General features: G+C 31.6%; 1 protein-coding gene across 5 annotated transcripts; it reads left to right on the top strand.

Annotated features, from left to right (window-relative positions):
- The first annotated feature begins 119 nt into the window (after positions 1 to 119).
- Positions 120 to 18,302, top strand: LOC111697552 (uncharacterized). 5 transcript variants are annotated; one of them, XM_023467588.1, is made up of 18 exons: positions 120 to 219; positions 1,414 to 1,647; positions 2,541 to 2,603; positions 4,169 to 4,225; positions 7,468 to 7,518; positions 8,300 to 8,351; positions 9,141 to 9,227; positions 9,614 to 9,681; positions 10,010 to 10,087; positions 10,595 to 10,656; positions 11,139 to 11,200; positions 12,157 to 12,254; positions 12,680 to 12,899; positions 13,246 to 13,831; positions 13,896 to 14,662; positions 15,515 to 15,735; positions 16,471 to 16,520; positions 17,796 to 18,302. In XM_023467588.1, the coding sequence occupies exons 2-18, from the start codon at positions 1,429 to 1,431 to the stop codon at positions 17,812 to 17,814; spliced, it is 2,760 nt and encodes a 919-aa protein (XP_023323356.1). In that variant the 5' UTR covers positions 120 to 219; positions 1,414 to 1,428; the 3' UTR covers positions 17,815 to 18,302. The 5 variants fall into 5 exon arrangements, with proteins under 5 accessions (XP_023323356.1, XP_023323357.1, XP_023323353.1 ...); XM_023467589.1 differs by having other exon boundaries at positions 13,243 to 13,831; positions 15,515 to 15,708; positions 17,796 to 18,299; XM_023467585.1 differs by having other exon boundaries at positions 13,243 to 13,831; positions 17,796 to 18,298.
- Positions 18,303 to 18,871: the final 569 nt, after the last annotated feature.

The raw sequence follows: 18,871 nt of genomic DNA, 5'->3' as shown, positions 1-18,871 counted from the left end.
CATGCAATTTAAATGAATTCAATGAATTGGCAAGGATGTTGATAATTTCATAATTGTGATTATGTAGAATTTAACAATTGATATATATTAATTAAATTTTTCAAAAATGTATTAAATGAAGAAAAAATGACGTATATTTTAATATTCTTAGATTTAAATGTTTAAAAATGCCCTGAAAGTTGTTCAAGTCCAAGTGATCCCTGTCTAGCTAGCGAAGTGGTAAACATTATAATCATTTAATATTACAAATTTCTTAAAGGAATGTGACAGCTGAGTTGAAATTGCAGTACAAGTTAGAGTCAGGAGCCCGGTTTCTTTGTCGAGCTGTAACTTGCTTTGACTCTGACTATGATTTGAGATCATAGCTACAAGGTTAGATTTCAGATCATAGTCAAAGCTCGTTTATAAGTCCAAATTTTGAGGTTGGATTTAGTATGATTTCAGATCTAGTCAAAGTACAAGTAATCTGTTTCATGAATCCAATCTAAGCTGCTCTGACTATGATTTGATGACAGCTGGCCTTCCTAACTGACAGAAAAATATAAAATTTTGTGGGGCATTCATATTTTCTCGACCACTTTAAAAAGTCGTCTTTGATTTTTGGCCTTTAAATTGTAAAATGATTGATAAATTAGATAGATGGATAGACTAATAAATACATAGATAGATAGATAGAGATAAAAGATGAAGAAAAAAGAGTATAACAGAAATAATCTTTGAAAAGAAAAATATGAGATAAAAAGGTTTTGTTTTTGTTTTAAAAAAATCTTTTTTAGTAGCTAAGCTAGGAAGTCGCAGCTAAATCATAGCTAGAACCGGACAAAGAAACCGGGCTAGGGCGGCTTGAAATTGGACCACCAAACCCTGAAATATTATATGATAACATTATTTTTATTTGTGTTAAAAATCTTAGAAATTGATAGGCGGTATTTTTTTATAGTTTTAAATATTCTTAATTGAAGAAATATTTGTTTTAAATGACTGTAAAGAGACTACAGTCATTTTGAACGTTAGTCTGCAAACAAACTTTTGTCCATTCGAACATTATAGTACTTAGTTCAACGATGCAATCATTAGTCCTACTGATATTGTTTTTATGTTTTATAATTGCTTTAAGAGTGCAAACCCGTTGTTTTTGATTGATTTTAACTATTATTATGTCTTTTTAAGGAAACAATTATTTGTATCTTTATACGGTGGTAGGCTATTATACAATTGTTAGCAAGTTTTTTTCGAATTACAAGTTTATAGGTAATCAAAGAGAAGCTTTTTTAATTGAGAGCTTCTCTTTGTTTCCATGTTTATGTCTATCCATGCTGTTTAACAGCTTGATTTAAATTAAAATTGAAATCGAAAGCCGTCTTTATTTTATTGATAAAATTGCCTACCACCGCAGCAGCGCAAATGTATTAGGCGAAGACAACTGGAATGGAAATGGTGTTCAAGGTTCCCCCTCTACCTTTACCTAGGAACCAACCCAAGGAAAAGAAAGGTCAACAATGTACATCAGGCCATAGGTCTAATCTTCAAGGACGAGGAGCAAGCTTTCTCCAAGCTCAAGGTTTAGATCAGATAGGATTAGGTCCTAGAGTCCAACCCTATAGACAGCGGCCTCAGTTTCCTCTGCAACCCTCTAGTTCTAATCAGGTATATTATCTTATTATCTTCGTGCCACTCAACCATAGATAAAACAGTATATTGCTACATCTGATTTCTCAAATACTACCGCGTAACCTCATTGCGTACAATCTTTACTTAATCAGGCGTACAGGGTGTCCCATGAAACATGACAGTTGGTGAATAGTTTTGAATGTCTTCTTATATATCAAGTATTATATATTAAAGACTTTTTGCAGTTTATTTTGCAAAAAAATCTTTTACTTAATTATATTTTGCTTTGAAATCAAATTTATGATGATAATACTACCAAGCGATGTTTTTCATAATTCTTTTTGGTATTAAAGAACTTGACAAATTATGGAAGAAGACATTTAAAACTATTCACCAACTGTCATGTTTCTTGGGACACCCTGTACATTACCACCCCATGCACTCAACCAAAAGTAAAGATATCATGTAATAAAGTTAAACTTTTTGTGATCTGGAAAGGGGGATGCCCCCCCCCCTTCCACCCTAGCCTTTTCATAGAACCACACACAGTTTAGCGGGATAATTAAAAGAATAACCTTTTAACACAATAATTTCGAAATTGTTACACAGAACTTTAATCCATGGAACAACTGTGAACACTGAACATATCTATGTTTGTCTTCCTTAAAATTTTTAACACGCCGTTGATGGCATTCTCTAAAGTGTTCGCATTGATTTCTGCATGAAATTAAAACCAAATAGACTCATATCCTACTATTCAATTTACTAAACTACAATGTAAATCATTGTGAGCGAATAAATTTAAACTGTTTGGGAATCTTCAGGACAGTCATGTAGAGACTTCAGAATGAAGTGTNCAGGCAAGCGATCCTGTGTGATATGAGAAAAATAAATTATAGAATGATGAATTTTTTATGTGATTTTTGTAGTGTAATAGCGAACAGACTCTCTCATCAATTAAACATGGAAGTAAAGGCAAGGAGAATAAGAAGGTGAGTTTGGTTATTCCGAAAATTATGATGCACAGGGGGGTTACCCACAAAGGATGAGACTTCAGAGACGATTGTACGGAATTTATACTGTCTGTTTCCTTTTATTCATGATTATCAAGAATTTGTGAACTTGTTTTTTTTTTGCCAAATCATTAAATAGACCATTTCCGGTCGACTTTACAGTCTCATCCTTTGTGGGTAACCATTTACATGTTGTATTAAAGGCTGGCAGATGTTAGAAACAAAAATAAGAAGTGATAGAGAAAAACTGAATGTTATACAATTCAGATCAATTTCTTCAGTATTTAAGGGAGGGAGTTGTTTATTTTTTATTTGAAATATCTTTTTTAGATAAGGAGAAAAGGGAGTGACCTACAATATATGGTAATTGAACCGAGAATGTAGCAATGTTGAGAAATTTTTTAGGGTTCATTTGAGAATTAAAACGTGTTAATGATCTATAATCACTGAGTTTGATCGCAAAGTCCAAGTTTTAAATCATCCATTTGGGTGGTTACATTTTGAGAATCGATTTTTTAAATTATTAAATAACGACGACGAAGAATGTAGAAAATAATTCTACAGTTAATTAATTTGATGTTTAGAAACATTATTTCTCAAAAGAAATTTGTCTATAAATCAATGTTAAAATCAATTATTTATTTTTCGTCAGTATTATGAATTTCTTATTCCTTACGAATTTGTTCGCAGATTTCTTAAAATGTCGCCGTTTTAATAAAAATTTCAGGAAATCTGCAGAAGATGTTTGTGAACAGTGAGACATTACATAAATTTTTATTTTAAGAGTTAATTTTTGTTTTCTCAACCTGTTTCTATTTATGCCATCAGTTTATTGTAGAATTTTTTTACTTTTTTTCTCGACGTTATTTTATTATTTTTTTAAAAAAATCGATTCTTAAAACGTAACCACCCAAATGGATGATTTTGAACGTCGACTTTGCGCGCAAACTCAATAATCATACATCAATTAATATCACGTTGTATATGTCTCAAATGAGTCTTAAAAAATTTCTCCACAATACTACGGTCTCAGTTCAACTACCATACATTGCCGGTCACTTCCTTTAAAGAACACAACTAACTTAAATATATATGTCATTGTCCCTAAAGCCAGAAAAGTAGACTTTGCGTCTCTCTTGTTCTAAATCTCTTAGCATTGGCTCTTTTATCAACCATTCAAAAAGCGTTCAGAAACATACATAACTGACAGGGATGTATTCAGGAAATTTTTTCTGTCAAGAGCCCCTCAGCACCTGTTGGCACCAAAAATAAAACCAGAAATCATAATTTTCACTGATCCAGGGGGGCTGAGCCCTTATACCCCCCCCCCCTGAATACATCTCTGATAACCAATGATATGAGACCAATTGAACTTTGCTTCTGCGATCACGGCAAATAAATCTTTCTGTTTTTTAGAAACATCTTTTATTAGTTAAATTAAACTGGGATACTATGTGTAGATATATTTTTTATTTTAGCATCTCAACCATTACCTTCAAACAATGTTGCCTATCTTCGAGGAGAGAAAGAGTGTTTTATCTTAGGTTAGATTTGATGTCGGGATTTCTGACAGAGGAATTAGTAAAAGAAGAGATTCCAAGGTGATTGTCTGCCCAAAGGGTCTGTTAGCATAATTTCAATAGACGATCTATTTCAGACAATGATAACCAAGAAACTATGAAATAGGAAGACGATTTTAAGAACCAAGTTACGACTTTAATAACTCCAATGAGCATGAGAGACATCAATTGTGCAGTGTAAACAAACCCATTTCACTCAATTAATCTACTGTCTAGTAAGACTATTTGTTTTGTAATCTATTTATGCCATCAGTTTATTGTAGAATTTTTTTACTTTTTTTCTCGACGTTATTTTATTATTTTTTTTAAAAAATCGATTCTTAAAACGTAACCACCCAAATGGATGATTTTGAACGTCGACTTTGCGCGCAAACTCAATAATCATACATCAATTAATATCACGTTGTATATGTCTCAAATGAGTCTTAAAAAATTTCTCCACAATACTACGGTCTCAGTTCAACTACCATACATTGCCGGTCACTTCCTTTAAAGAACACAACTAACTTAAATATATATGTCATTGTCCCTAAAGCCAGAAAAGTAGACTTTGCGTCTCTCTTGTTCTAAATCTCTTAGCATTGGCTCTTTTATCAACCATTCAAAAAGCGTTCAGAAACATACATAACTGACAGGGATGTATTCAGGAAATTTTTTCTGTCAAGAGCCCCTCAGCACCTGTTGGCACCAAAAATAAAACCAGAAATCATAATTTTCACTGATCCAGGGGGGCTGAGCCCTTATACCCCCCCCCCCTGAATACATCTCTGATAACCAATGATATGAGACCAATTGAACTTTGCTTCTGCGATCACGGCAAATAAATCTTTCTGTTTTTTAGAAACATCTTTTATTAGTTAAATTAAACTGGGATACTATGTGTAGATATATTTTTTATTTTAGCATCTCAACCATTACCTTCAAACAATGTTGCCTATCTTCGAGGAGAGAAAGAGTGTTTTATCTTAGGTTAGATTTGATGTCGGGATTTCTGACAGAGGAATTAGTAAAAGAAGAGATTCCAAGGTGATTGTCTGCCCAAAGGGTCTGTTAGCATAATTTCAATAGACGATCTATTTCAGACAATGATAACCAAGAAACTATGAAATAGGAAGACGATTTTAAGAACCAAGTTACGACTTTAATAACTCCAATGAGCATGAGAGACATCAATTGTGCAGTGTAAACAAACCCATTTCACTCAATTAATCTACTGTCTAGTAAGACTATTTGTTTTGTAACAACATCAAATACAATTAAATATTGCTATAATGTCGTCTTCCTATTCCATTGTTATCTAATTATTACTGTTCTCGATTTATTACTGGATCTTTAATTATGAGGAAGATGTCGTCTTTTTATATTGAAAATAATTAAAATATGTTTTTTTGTGTTGCTCAGACTGAGGATTTAAGTGAATCGGACTTGAATTTACGACGACAGTCCCCTATAAAGTAAAATCATTGTTGAACTTTATCTTTTGTTTCATTGTTGATATTCAAACAATAATTTATTTAAAATAATAAAATTACTGAACTAGAAATATACAGTCATAATCAGAAAGACCAGGAATTAACTTTTAATTAATCAGACGACTTTACAATCTAATTTTACAAATATAATTAATGAAATGATGATAATAACAATATTGTCTGCCTTTATGGGCGCTTAAAATTACCAGAAATATATCAGTAAAGTCGTCTGATTAACTGTCAATTAATTCAGGGTCTTTCCATGGTTATGACTACAGGGTGAGTAAAAAAAGTGTGATTTGCGGCGCCTGGTACAAAAGTGTAACTTTTTTGTGCAAGTCTTCTGTATGGTGTTTTTTTTATATTTTTTGAAAATTTGTAATTTTTTTGGTACTTCAATGGTCCAAAAAAATCCGCGATCCTTTTTTTTCTTTCAAAATCAAAAGTTCAGAAAAACAAAAATGTGTAAATAAATTGTTTCTATCGAAATTTTAAATTTTAAAAAGATTGAATCACAGAATCTCAGAAAATTTACAAAATTGTAATTAGAAAATTCGCAATTTTCAGTTCTGGTATAATTTTTACGGAAAAATTGTTTTTCAATGATTCTTAAGGTTTCAACTGAACAGCGTATATTTAATACTTTAGAATATACTAAGAAGAAAGGAACTAGAGAATTTAAATAACTTTCCTTAAAAATTAGCCCAGAACTAAAAATTGCGAATTTTCTTATTACAATTTTCCAATTTTCTGTGATTCTGAGATTCAACTTTAATAAAACTTTAGATTTAGAGAGAAATAATATGAATGCACATTTTTGCTTTTCTGAACTTTTGATTTTGAGAGAAAAAAAAGATTCGCGGATTTTCTTCTCGCCCATTGGAGTACCAAAAAAAATTACAAATTTTCAAAAAATATTGAAAAAACACCATACAGGAGAGTTGCACAAAAAAGGTACAATTTTGCACCAGGCGCCGCAAATCATACTTTTTTTGACTCACCCTGTATATAGAAACTGAAAAAAGTAAAGGGGAAACATTTGAGTTTAGAACGAAAAAATTACATTTTCAAAATGTATGGAAACTATTCAGTAAGAAATCGAAATATTTTATCTTGTGCAGATTTGTTTGGCTTCTCTTTCAGATTATTATTTTTAAGAAAATATTTTAAGTTTAATCTTTTAGATATTATAATTAGTTAAATACATACAGGGTTTCCCATAAAAGAACTTTATAAGGACGTTCAGTTGAAAAGTTTGATGAAATTCCGTACAGTCGTCTCTGAAGTCTCGTCCTTTGTTGTTAATCCTGTACATATACGACTTTTGTGTACTGTCACGATATGTAATGGTTTAATCATAAAATGAACATAATCTCTATATCTGTGCAACCTAATGGTATAAACATTTGATATTTCAAATCTAAACTATTTGATTTAACAAAATTTTTAGTTTGAAAAACAAGTTTTACAACATATGGTTTCAAAGATATAGTAATTAGAAAATTAGAGTTGGCGGCAGAAACTCAATTCCTTTAGACGAGAGGAGAACCCAAGAACATTTTGTTAAAATTCAAAATAGTGTTGTTGTCATTAGGTTTTAGGCTCTTTTAAAAATGTATATATCTTTGAAGAATTTCATGTTGTAAACCTGCCTATATCAATTTTACACTGTCATATAGGTCTAAAATGATTTATATCAAATTTCTCTACAATACTGGACTCTCAGCTCAACTACCATGTCTAGCCAGACACTCCCTTTGAAGGCTCATTTTAAGAATTGATATTGTAAAGGTTTTGACGAAAAGGGTAAATTTGGAGAAGATAATGAATATCCCAGCTGAGGTAAATTTTACTTATTAAGTAATTAAAATTTACTTCTGAATGTAAATTTAGGGCAAAACTTGTGATGTAACGCTTTTCCAAAAACGGTTAAATCCATTAAATTTGAAAACATTTTAATATTTATTGGAGGTCAAGTGTCATCAATGGTGCTGGAAATTGATGAATTTCCCCGATTTTAACTTCAAGTTTAATCAGTAGATATCGTTATCAAGTTTAGTCTTTGAAACCAAGCACTATCGTAAACAAAAGTTTCGCACTCTGTTATCTTTTCTGCAACCTAAACTTTTGCCATTTCTTTTTTGTGTTATTCTGTAGAAGTTTTACTTTTTTCTAACTCAAGTTTTAAACTTTTTCTATCTTCCTTTTTTCCTCTTAAAGATTTTCATAATTGTTGATATATTACAGCTTGTGAACTCAGCTTTGCTTGGAAACTAATTTTCCCTATTAAAAAGTCAACCTACTCAACTTAGATTTTTTATCTATATTACCGTAGTTCTACTGAGTTCCCTGATTAATAGTTGAGGCAAATCGGCCAAGGGGTTCATGAGCTGTGATGGGACCAAGTGTTGTCTGTAACTAAATTATCTTTTAAAATAGCAACCCACTGAACTGAAAAATTTAAAATCAGCTATAAACAATGATTTTACCGAGTTGTCTAAGCAAATTTGAGGCAAATCGGCCAAGAGGTTCATGACTTATGAACGGACATAAAAACAGACAAACAGAGATTACTGCAATATATATATAGAAGATGATAGAAAATATTTATCTATTATTTCAGTCTGTAAAGTGGAGACCAAGCTCAAATCTAAAGTCAAGCTACGAGGGATCAGGTAACATTTGATTTACAAATCCTTGTATTACTAACATGAGTGAGCTCTTGGACAAAAGAATTGATTCTTTACCATAAATTTTCTAATCCGATATATATCTCAGCAATCTGATGGTGTAAACCATTGATATTTCAAAAAAGATTATTTGATCTAGCAGAACTTGGACTGCAAAGATATTGGGATAAGAAAATCATAGTTTGTGGTAAAGACTAATTTCCTTTGACAATGGTTAAAAAGCAGAGTTCCCCCCCCCCCCTGTTTTTACAACCATCTAGGGGGTTTGGGCTATCAGAAGGCTCACCACAATCTGTAAGCTCTTGATGTTGGCTTTTATTTCAATATAGAAAAATGTTGACTCTGTCAGAAGATAGAAACTGAACGAATTTTAAATTGCATCGTTATGTATTGCTTTTGATTCGCGCTAGCTTATTTCTTATGCCAAAGGGAATATTTGATGATTTTATAAAACCAAACTTGAGAGAGAATATATTCTTTTGTTATGTTCTTTTATTATTTTGGAGTCTCTGGACTGCCAAGAATCTTGGATGTTAAAAAAAATGATAAACCAATGCCCATCTCTAAAGTTGAAGCCATAAATAATAAAGAAAGCTCGATTTTTAGTTGAGCTATCCAAATTTTATTTATTTCTTAAAATGATTTATTAATAAGAAGATTACCTAATTTAACGACGAAGACCCCCCAAATAAACAGTTTTAACAGAGGGGGGGGGGTTGATTTTTCTAGAAAAAACCGTACCTTTGAAACCTAAATTTCAATTATTGTGTGCAGTGGACCCGATTTTCCACAGATACAGGGACTTCCAGGATGTATTGGCCTTAGAGATTTCGAAAAGCATAATTTCTGTAGATGAAACAGGTAATATAATAGTTTTAAGTTTATGCATTTTCTCAGAAATTTTAAAATTTTAAAATACATTTACCCAGATGGCCAAAAAATCATCATACAAAAGATCATTTTAATAAATCTTCATAAAAATGTAGTGTTCATTGCTAATTTTACTTCTTTCTCCTTCGTTATTTACATTACTCAACCTTGCCTTTCTAGTATAATATCTTGATTTTAGTTAAAATGTTGTGAAGTTTATTCTATTGAAAATAAAGAACCTGAGTACCCAATTTTCTTATTATTCCAATCGCATCATCTTACTGGAAGTAAGTTCAAATTCAAAACTAGCCTGAAAGAAGTATGCAGAATAAAGATATAGTAAACAGCAGAATATACAATAATATACACATATTTAGTTGCAGAAGTAGAGGAAGGATTTGATGAAACCCTGAACACTATATTTGCGAACACTCTTGATATAGAGGAACCAAATAAATATCATTATTTTCTCTTTTTTTTAAGAAAAATATTTCCTATTAAAGAAAGTATCTTCAAGTTACCCTTCACTAATACAAGCATTTTACAAGGTAAACTTGAAATGTTATATAAGTTGTGATAAAAAATATATCTTTATTTTTCTTCTAAAATTCCAAAAAGATACTTATGGACTTCATATCACAAGAAACGACATGGCAGTAAATTGTCTTAATTCAGAAAAAAAGCTGAAATCTTTGCATGATTATTTCTTCAATAAAGTTTCAAAGGATAACTTATAACTTAACTCTTGCAAATTTGTTTGGTTTTCTGTGCAGGGTTACAAGGAAAAGATAGAGGAAAATATTGGTAGAAACTTGGAGAAAATCTTTAATCCAATTATCTCAAAACTTCAGGCATTCTGACTAAAAAAATTAATTAAAACTGCACAGTTTTCAAATCTTAAAATTGAACAAATATTATGGATTGAATTTTAAAACAATGCATAATTTTTCACAGATATCACAGTGCATTAAACTTTTAGGGGTGTATAGTTTCCACTCCCCCCCCTTAGAATTTTTTTTTTCCAGAAGTTATGCATGTTTCTGCAGAGCACACACAATTTTGTTAAGGTTTTATACGCTGAATTTTTTGAAATAATTAAATTTTGGGATAAAAAGGTATCAAAAAGAATTTTAAGACTTGCATTTTTATGTTCAATTTTACATTTATTTTACTCAAATTATCCAAAATCATTCTAAAAAATAAACACCCCAATAAACTTCTTAGAAAAAATATTGCAGATTAAATTGAAATTCGTTCTTTTTAAACAATCTCATAAATTAATTGTCTTTCTAAATTCTAATATAACATCATGGGGGGGGGGGGGGTTACTGTATTTCAATAGTTTTGTCTGATTGAAGAACGATATTGTGAATATGAAAGAGAGAAACCAGACAATATTAGAGGGAGTTGTTCATCAGAGGTATTCAATCCTTTTCTTTACATAATGTATAACTTACATTTACATTTTATTTTATTTAGAGCTTTGAGATAATCACATTGTTTTTGATGAATGTTGAATATTTTTCCACTTTAATCGAAAGGTTGTCAGTTTATTTACAGTATGAATAATGTTGCAAAAAACCACAATTTAGTTTTACTTTATTAAAAGAAATCACAAATTACCTAAAAATTGAGTTTTATTTTTAATAAGGAAACATTTTTTTTCTATTTAATTTTGAACACTTTCTCCCATAATGGTTTCTTTATAAATATATACCCCTTGGAAGTTTGTATTATGAATTATTTATTATTTTGTTATTTCCTACTCACTGAAAATTCAAAACCAAGTCTCAGGCTAGCGGCTGTTTTTCTTCCATTTTTCTAATAATTTTCATATAGTTATGTAATATATAGTTTTTGTAAGTTGCTGAACATGTTTGTATGCATTACTATAATATTTAGAGAACAAAGTTCTGAAAGAATATATCAGCTAAACTCTCTTCTCTCCAATCTCTCTCTATCAGGTTTGTAAGAAAAACAAGCCAGTAAGATACATCTTTGTTAGATATTAATCTTAGATACTGATTGTAATCAGGGGGGACTTTGGAAATATTCCTGAAGGATGGGTGAGTTAATGGAAAGAATGTATTCCCCTGGAATTTTTAAATCTATTTGGTAACTTCTATGTCATTTAAAAAATTTAAATTAAATAAGTTTTTCCTTATTTTAATTTTTTTATTTTAATGGGCTTTGTTTGCTTTCCATAGTCGCACTTATGATAAGTTCGCCATAAGTTACACTTGCATTAAAGGATAAATTTGGCACACTAGAATTGTAAATATAATATGATAGAATTAGAGATATTCGTTATTTAAGTTTGCTAGGTTAGGCCTAAAGTGTAAACATAGTTATGAAGCAAATGTTACAAGTGACAAAGTTAGGATGGCAAAGTTATTATGATTATGGCAAATGATACTGAGCTCTTCTTTGCTCCATTACTTAATTTTTTTGTTGCAAAATTCCGTAAATCAAATTAAAAGGTATGTGTTTATTAACAGGATTACCCACAAAACAGGGACTTCATCAGACTAAATTTTTATATTTTAAGAGTTCAGGTCTTCTTTAAATCTCATCCTTTATGGGTAACCCTGTATCTGTTCATATACAATATGTGTATATTTGACTATTATGGTGCATGTTGGGCATTCTATTTTATTCGTTTCCTTAACATCCAAAGGTTTTTGGCTTTCAAATTTGCTTTTTAAAGAATGATTTAAAAATTGTCAAGGCCTTTACTGACAAAGTTATGATTTTGCATACTATTAAGAGCAAACATGTAGATTGTAGAATATAAAATTTTGAAAGTCTAAAAACTTGAATGATTTAAATTTGTCATGTCAAGCCAATACAAGTTATGCAAGTATGATCTGTAATCACGAACTGTAAACCAAAGTTAATATTATCTAACTTTACTTTTTAGTTGAATCAAGCAAGAGCAGAAAGAAAAAAGAAGTAAGGAAAGAAGAAGAAAATAGAAGGTTCAATCAACTAGAAGACACATTAGGCACATCTAACCAGGTATAATTTCTGACACATCTGTTTAGGTATACTATCAGACACATCTATTTAGGTATACTATCAGACACATCTATCCAGGTATACTATCAGACACATCTATTTAGGTATACTATCAGAAACATCTATCAAGGTATACTATCAGACACTTCTATCAAGGTATACTATCAGACACATCTATCTAGGTATACTGTTAGACACATCTTTCTAGGTATACTATGAGACACATCTATCCAGGTATATTATTAGACACATCTATCAAGGTGTTTGGTTATAGATGTTAATAATTATCTCTGCCTGTCATGGGTTCTGATGAAGATGGCAGAACAAGTGGTACTTTCTAACATTGCTTTAGATATTTCTATGTATAGCAATATCAATTTTTTAATTTTGTTCGTAAATTTATTTCTTCTTTTGACTCTTTCTAGAAAGCTGCTGATGTTGAGAAATCCAGAACTGGTATAGATGAAGCAGGAGTTGAAGCTTCCGTTGAGGCTATAGACACTCTAGAAGCCTCAATTGCTTCAGAGACTCTAGATGCTCTAAATGCTATAGATACTCCAAATTCACTGAACTTTATGCCTGCTTTAGATGAATATCAAACTGACAAGAATGAAATACCTGAAAAAGTTTTAAAGTTTTCACCAGGTATGAGAATTCTTTTTTAATAGTGATTTTTACAAACTATGCACGACATTAAGAACACTGGGTTGATTTATTAGTTTGATTACAACTATCATGTTGACCTGGGTAGTTTTGATGTGAGTTTGTTATTTAAAAACTCATTTAGCTCATGAGGAATTTGCAACATTAACTCCAAATCCTGTAAATTTTGCAGAAAGTTAATTGTCCTTGTACGCAGTTATTAAGTAAATTATCATTTAAACTTTTTTTTAAAAGAGTCTTATTTTAGGTAAAGGGAAAAAAGATTGTTGTTTATTGACTTTATTTCTATGGAGAATGAGCCTGAGTCAATGTTTATTTTGTTTAGTAGTGCCAGGAGGGTATAGAGAGGAGTTAATCAACTGGTTGGATAATTACTCTCAGATGACATATTCTCCTAATATTTATTTTTCAAACCCAACCCCTTTACAACCTGACAAGAACACTCAACCAGATAATCCACAGTCCAATCTCTGCTCCAACTTGAACCCTCCACAGTCCAACCAGAAACATCATCCCACCTCTCAATTGTCAAATCATTGCCCTCCTCCCTCACCTCCAAACTCAAACTTGAGCCCTCCACAGTCCAACATGAACCCTGATCCTAGTCCTTCACAGTCCAACCAGAACTCTGATACCATACTTCTGCAGTTCAACCAGAACCTTGATACTATATCTTCAGAGTACAACCAGAACCTTGATACCATGCCTCCAAGGTTTAATCAGAACACTGATACCATTCCTGCAAAGTCCAACCCCCTACAATCCAACCAGCACTCTGATCCCATCCTCCTACAATCCAGCCAGGGCCTTGATCCCCAATCCCTACAATCAAACCAGCGCCATGATCCCAACCCCCTAAAATCCAACCTCTGCCCGGATCCCAACCCGATACAATCCAACCAGCGCCCTGACCACAAACCCCTACAATCCTATGGTTTCAAAGATATNCCCCGTACAACCCAACCAGCGCCCTGACCCCAAACCCCTACAATCCGACTACTGCCCTGATCCCAACCCCGTACAATCCAACCAGGGCCCTTACCCCAAACCCCTACAATCTGACCAGCGCCCTGATCCCAACCATCTACAATCTTTTCCTACTCCAAATCCCACACAGTTAAGCATTGTTACACAACCCTCCTTAAACTCTGAACTATTTAATGATTCTAACTCATCTCCAGAGCTATCCACAAGAAGTTGCTCATTTAGCAAAGTTATACGCAGTAGAAATATTCTGAAGACCACAATGTCCGTAAACCAACCAATGATGAATCATGGAAAGAATGGTCGTAAGTTTGGAAACGCCATCTTCTCCTCCTCTTCAGACGAGAGCAGTGAAAATAAAAATGGAGGTCCTCAAGAGATTAGAGGGCATGTTGTCAAAACCCCTAAATCCAGAATTCAATCAACATTAAATCTTGGAAAAAATAAATTGGAAAACTACTGTCTTTCTACATCTTCAGAAGACAGTGATGAAAATGATCATTTGTTGCTGGATGATCCTGTGAAAGGAGAGGTTGTTAAACAATCCAAGAATCATGATCATCATGAAATCAGCAAAAGTGGGAGCTACTCTGGAAGGGATCATTACGTTCAAAATACCAATCCTTTTGAACTGTTGGATTTCAGTAGTAGTAGTAGTGTTGAACTAGACGATGATTGGAAGACAACTGCTCTTCAAGACTCTTCTGAAGATGAAGTAGAGAATGATCTTTCTATCCTAAAGATTCAAATAAACGATTCAGGTCATTTTAGTTAAAACATGAACATTTCAATATAAACATTATAAATATGTTCAACAAAAACTTCATTTAACCTAAAAAGATTGACAATATTTTTTAATTACAAAGAATTGTTGCACATTTTTATTTTTTAATGAGAAAAAGAGAATTTTTTTGGGAACGACAATAATGAGAACTTTCTAAAAATTATAATACAAACTGTAAAGAAATAGACATTTACTTTTTAAGACAAAGGAATTGAGTCTTTGCCACAAACTCTGATTTTCTAATCACTATATCTTTGGAACCAAATGTTGCATACCTTAGATATTTCAAACTATGAATTCTGTTAGATCAATTAATCTGAGTTTGAAATATTAAAGGTTTACAACAACGAGTTCTAAAGATATTGTGGTTTAAAAATTTGATTTTGTTCCAAAGACTCAATTCCTTTACACTGGGAACTCAATGATAATATATGTTTTATCCCTTGCATACCGGGTAACCAACAAAGAATGTGACGTTAAAGACAAATTTACAGTTTTTTTTCTTGCATTCTTTCAAGGGCGTCATTCAAGGCTTATTCATTGGGAACTTTGTACTGAAGGAATTGAGTTTTTGACACTAACTCCGATTTTTAAACCCTATAGCTTTAATCTGATGTCGTCAACCTTAGATATTTCAAACTATCAAAAAGTGTATACCCTGAGGTTGCAAAGATATATTGAATAGAAAATTTGAGTTAGTGGCAAAAACTCAGTTCCTTGAAATGCATTCCTAATTTAGTGATTTTATGAGTTTCTGAACCGTTTGTTAATACCCCCAACAGTTCTCTTGTATCTCTAAATGAGGATAATACATCTAAACAATCTAAAGGAATGAGTGGGAGAGGAGAAGGTGTTGTAGGGAGAGATGGCGTATCAGAGAAAGGAGAAAGTGCTGGAGGGAGGGATGGTGTATCAGAGAATGGAGAAAGTGTTGGAGGGAATGATGGCGTATCCAGGAAAGGAGAAGGTGCAGGAGAAAGGGATGGCCTATCCGGGAATATTGAAAAGGAAAGAGGTTTAAAAGTGAGAAAGAGAATTTTTTTTAATCAGGAAACCCTCTGTAAAATACTTCAATTTTAAATACAGTTAGAACCAGAAAACTGTGGAATAAAAAGATAATATCAAAGCAATAATTAAGTGTATTTAATGTTGTTACAAAGCATTTAGTAAAATTAGACTGTTGTCACTGCACAATTGCAGTGTTTCATGTTCATTGGACTATAATTTGAGTTTAAAAGTCGCCTTCCTATTCCAGGGTTTTCTGGTTATCACTACAGAGTACATAAAAAGTAAGAAGAAATATAAAAAGATAAACTGTCAGTAAATTGCATGCTCCACGATGAAGAAAACTAGAATACAATTGTAAGCCTATTTCAGACTTCCTTGAAAACACATTTTAATAAAGGAAAAAAAAACTGAGCAAATTCAATTATTAGATATTTTTATACAAATAAGTAAAAGGAATTTGAAGGTCTTAGAAAATCCTTAACTAAAGGTTATGTTCTTTTATATATGTAGATTACAACATACAATATACAATATTTCGATACAAGGAAGACGACTCCTGATTTCAATTTTGATTTTCATCAAGCCCATGGATACACATAAACAAAGTAGTCAAGAGAACCTGTCAATTAAAAAAGCTTCTCTTTGATTACTTACAAACTTTAATTCGAAAAAAAGCTCGTTAACAATCAAAACTTAAATAAAAATTTGTCTTCATTGTGTTAATTTAATCCCTAAAAATTATTTTTAAATGCAAAAAATACATTGAGGATTTATAAGGTTCCGAGGAGAACTGCAGAGCGTGTTCCTGTATTAACAAAGAGTTCAAGGTAAGGTATTAAATATCTTTTTGTTAATATTTTTTAAGCAAATCATAAAACCCAGAAATATTTTTTTTCACATAAAGTTAAAGTTAAAGAAAAACTCCATATATCACTGTAGGTTATCCCTTTCAAAAGATTTTTTGTTGAATATTCATGCAACTAATCATTGCTTAGGATTAATTTAATCCGTATTCCTTAATCCGCATTGGGAAAAAAAAGGATCCGGATCAAGGTCATAATCATTTCTTTAAGGTATACTCAATTTTTTAGCAAAGCAGAAATGTAAAATTATTTTCCGTCTTTTTTTCGCTTATTTTTATGCTAAACCTTGATGAACCATTCAGAGATCAGGAAATTTTTTATAATCTTTTTTTTCAACATTTCCGATTTGGCATTTTTTTTGCAGTTTTTGGTAAAAATTTTCCCCTTGGATCCTGATCCAGGAAGACAAAATCTTGGGGATCCAAAGGATCCGGATCCTAAGCACTGACTAATATGTATCAAATAAGTGCAATAAAAGCATTTTCATGGTGTACCAAGCTTTTTTATGACCAATCAAATATAAATCTGTTTGATAACTGTCCTGCGTATTTCAGGACTATCTATTTATTTTTTTAAAGAATGAATTTTTAAACACGTAATTTTGATTATATTTTATTAAATAACATACGTATTCCTTTGAAGCTGAGAGAAGAAATCTTTGATAGCTTGGAATAAACAATACAGCTTAACAATTTTGAAGACAACCTTATACAAATTCTTTAGCTGTCTCTTATAAAAATGGGATAAAGGGTTACCCACTAAGGATAATACTTCAGAGACGACTGTATGAAATTTATTTAAATTATCAAAGCCAGAAGACTTAGCTCAACCTTGGAATCGTCTAAAGTTTCAAGTCGTCTTTACAGTCTTATCCTTTGTGCGTAACCTTGCATACTGTAAATGTAAAATTGTTTTCTCCTCTCATTTCTCCTCCTCCCTTAGTTGCGCCTATGATTATTACAGAGGTGTATATTTTTCAGTTTTACCCACTCCCGAGGGGGGGGGGGTGCTTTTTAAGGAAACTTTTTTATACTTTTTGATTTCGATACTTTTTACCTTAAAATTCATTTATTTTCCTTAATTCAGTGAATAAAACCCTTAAAAAATATATTTATATAATTTCTGGAGGAAAAATTTTTTCCAAAAGGGGGGGAAGGAAATTGATTTTCTGAGAAAATATACACCCCGGATTATGGCCTGGATGCATGTTTGATTGATTGATTGTTATATTGTTACTAGTGAGTCTGACACCGACTGAATTATGTTCTCTTGGGATCTGATTAGGATACACAGAATATCCTACAAGTTTTCATGAAATATATTCTCATGTTCAATATAAAGTAGATGTTCTGTACATTGTACAAAATAGTTCGGTTATTTTTTGGAAAATTGTATTTTAATGTATTGTATGTATTATGCAACCAAACCTAAAGTAAATTCTTTAGCAATTCAATTATTATTTAGTATAAAATAGAATCTGTATTTTTTTTTTTTTTACTAAAAATATATTGTTTAGCCCTATTCTTTTTAGACATATTCTAAATTTAAATAAAATGTAATCTGTTAATTTTTCAAGTATAACTGTATAATCGTATTTAGTCATCTGTTAAATTGTTTCTATGCAAATATCTTTAGAAATCTGTTGTAATTAAAACAATAGTTAAATTAGTATTTAGCTCAATTTTCTAAGATTCTTTTGGACAATTTTAACAATTTTGAAATTTATGAATAAATAATAAATATGATATATTCACGTCCTGAATTCGAATTAGACTAACTGTTAATATAGAGCAAAATATGAAGGATTCGACTAATCTGTTGGCTGGGGAGTATAAGTTTAAGAATGGGGGGGGGGAGGGGGGTTATTTAGGATAAATGACCCTTAAGGTTACAGTTTCCCCAACCTGATCAGTGCGATAACATTTTTATGGGATTTAATTTTAGCTGATGACTGCATGTTGCTGATCCAGCACCGTAAATTATGTTTCGGTCAGCATTTTATTGACCTACATGTTCTCTATTAACTGATATTGCAAATCTTGAACACTTGATCTAAATATTCAATAAAAGCACTTATAAATTTGAGGATCAATGCTTAATCTCTTAATTAAAGTTGTCTCTGCATGGTGTGGCAATCGCGTGGACTTAAAGTGGATCTGCATACGATGCTTGATTAAATTTCCAAATCTTGAGATTTTTCTAATTTTGTCAACCTTCTTTTAATGTATTTATCTTTATGCCATCTTGCATGCAGGCCACACTTTGGAAATTCCTAGACCTTGATTTTTTATTTTAACTAAAATTGTTTAAAATGT

Source organism: Eurytemora carolleeae, unplaced genomic scaffold (assembly GCF_000591075.1).
Source record: "Eurytemora carolleeae unplaced genomic scaffold, Eaff_2.0 scaffold54, whole genome shotgun sequence".
In the NCBI taxonomy this organism is placed as follows: Eukaryota; Metazoa; Arthropoda; class Copepoda; order Calanoida; family Temoridae; genus Eurytemora; species Eurytemora carolleeae.
This window is presented reverse-complemented; position numbering and strand designations above follow the sequence as displayed.

What these genes read in the sequence shown, in the direction of transcription:
- LOC111697552 (XM_023467586.1), top strand. Translation starts at nt 1,429, where the DNA reads ATGGAAATGGTGTTCAAGGTTCCCCCTCTACCTTTACCTAGGAACCAA. An exon ending in CAATTATCTCAAAACTTCAG is followed by an intron (nt 10,088 to 10,594) that starts GCATTCTGACTA and finishes GTCTGATTGAAG; the next exon opens with AACGATATTGTGAATATGAA. An exon ending in GAGGGAGTTGTTCATCAGAG is followed by an intron (nt 10,657 to 11,138) that starts GTATTCAATCCT and finishes TATAATATTTAG; the next exon opens with AGAACAAAGTTCTGAAAGAA.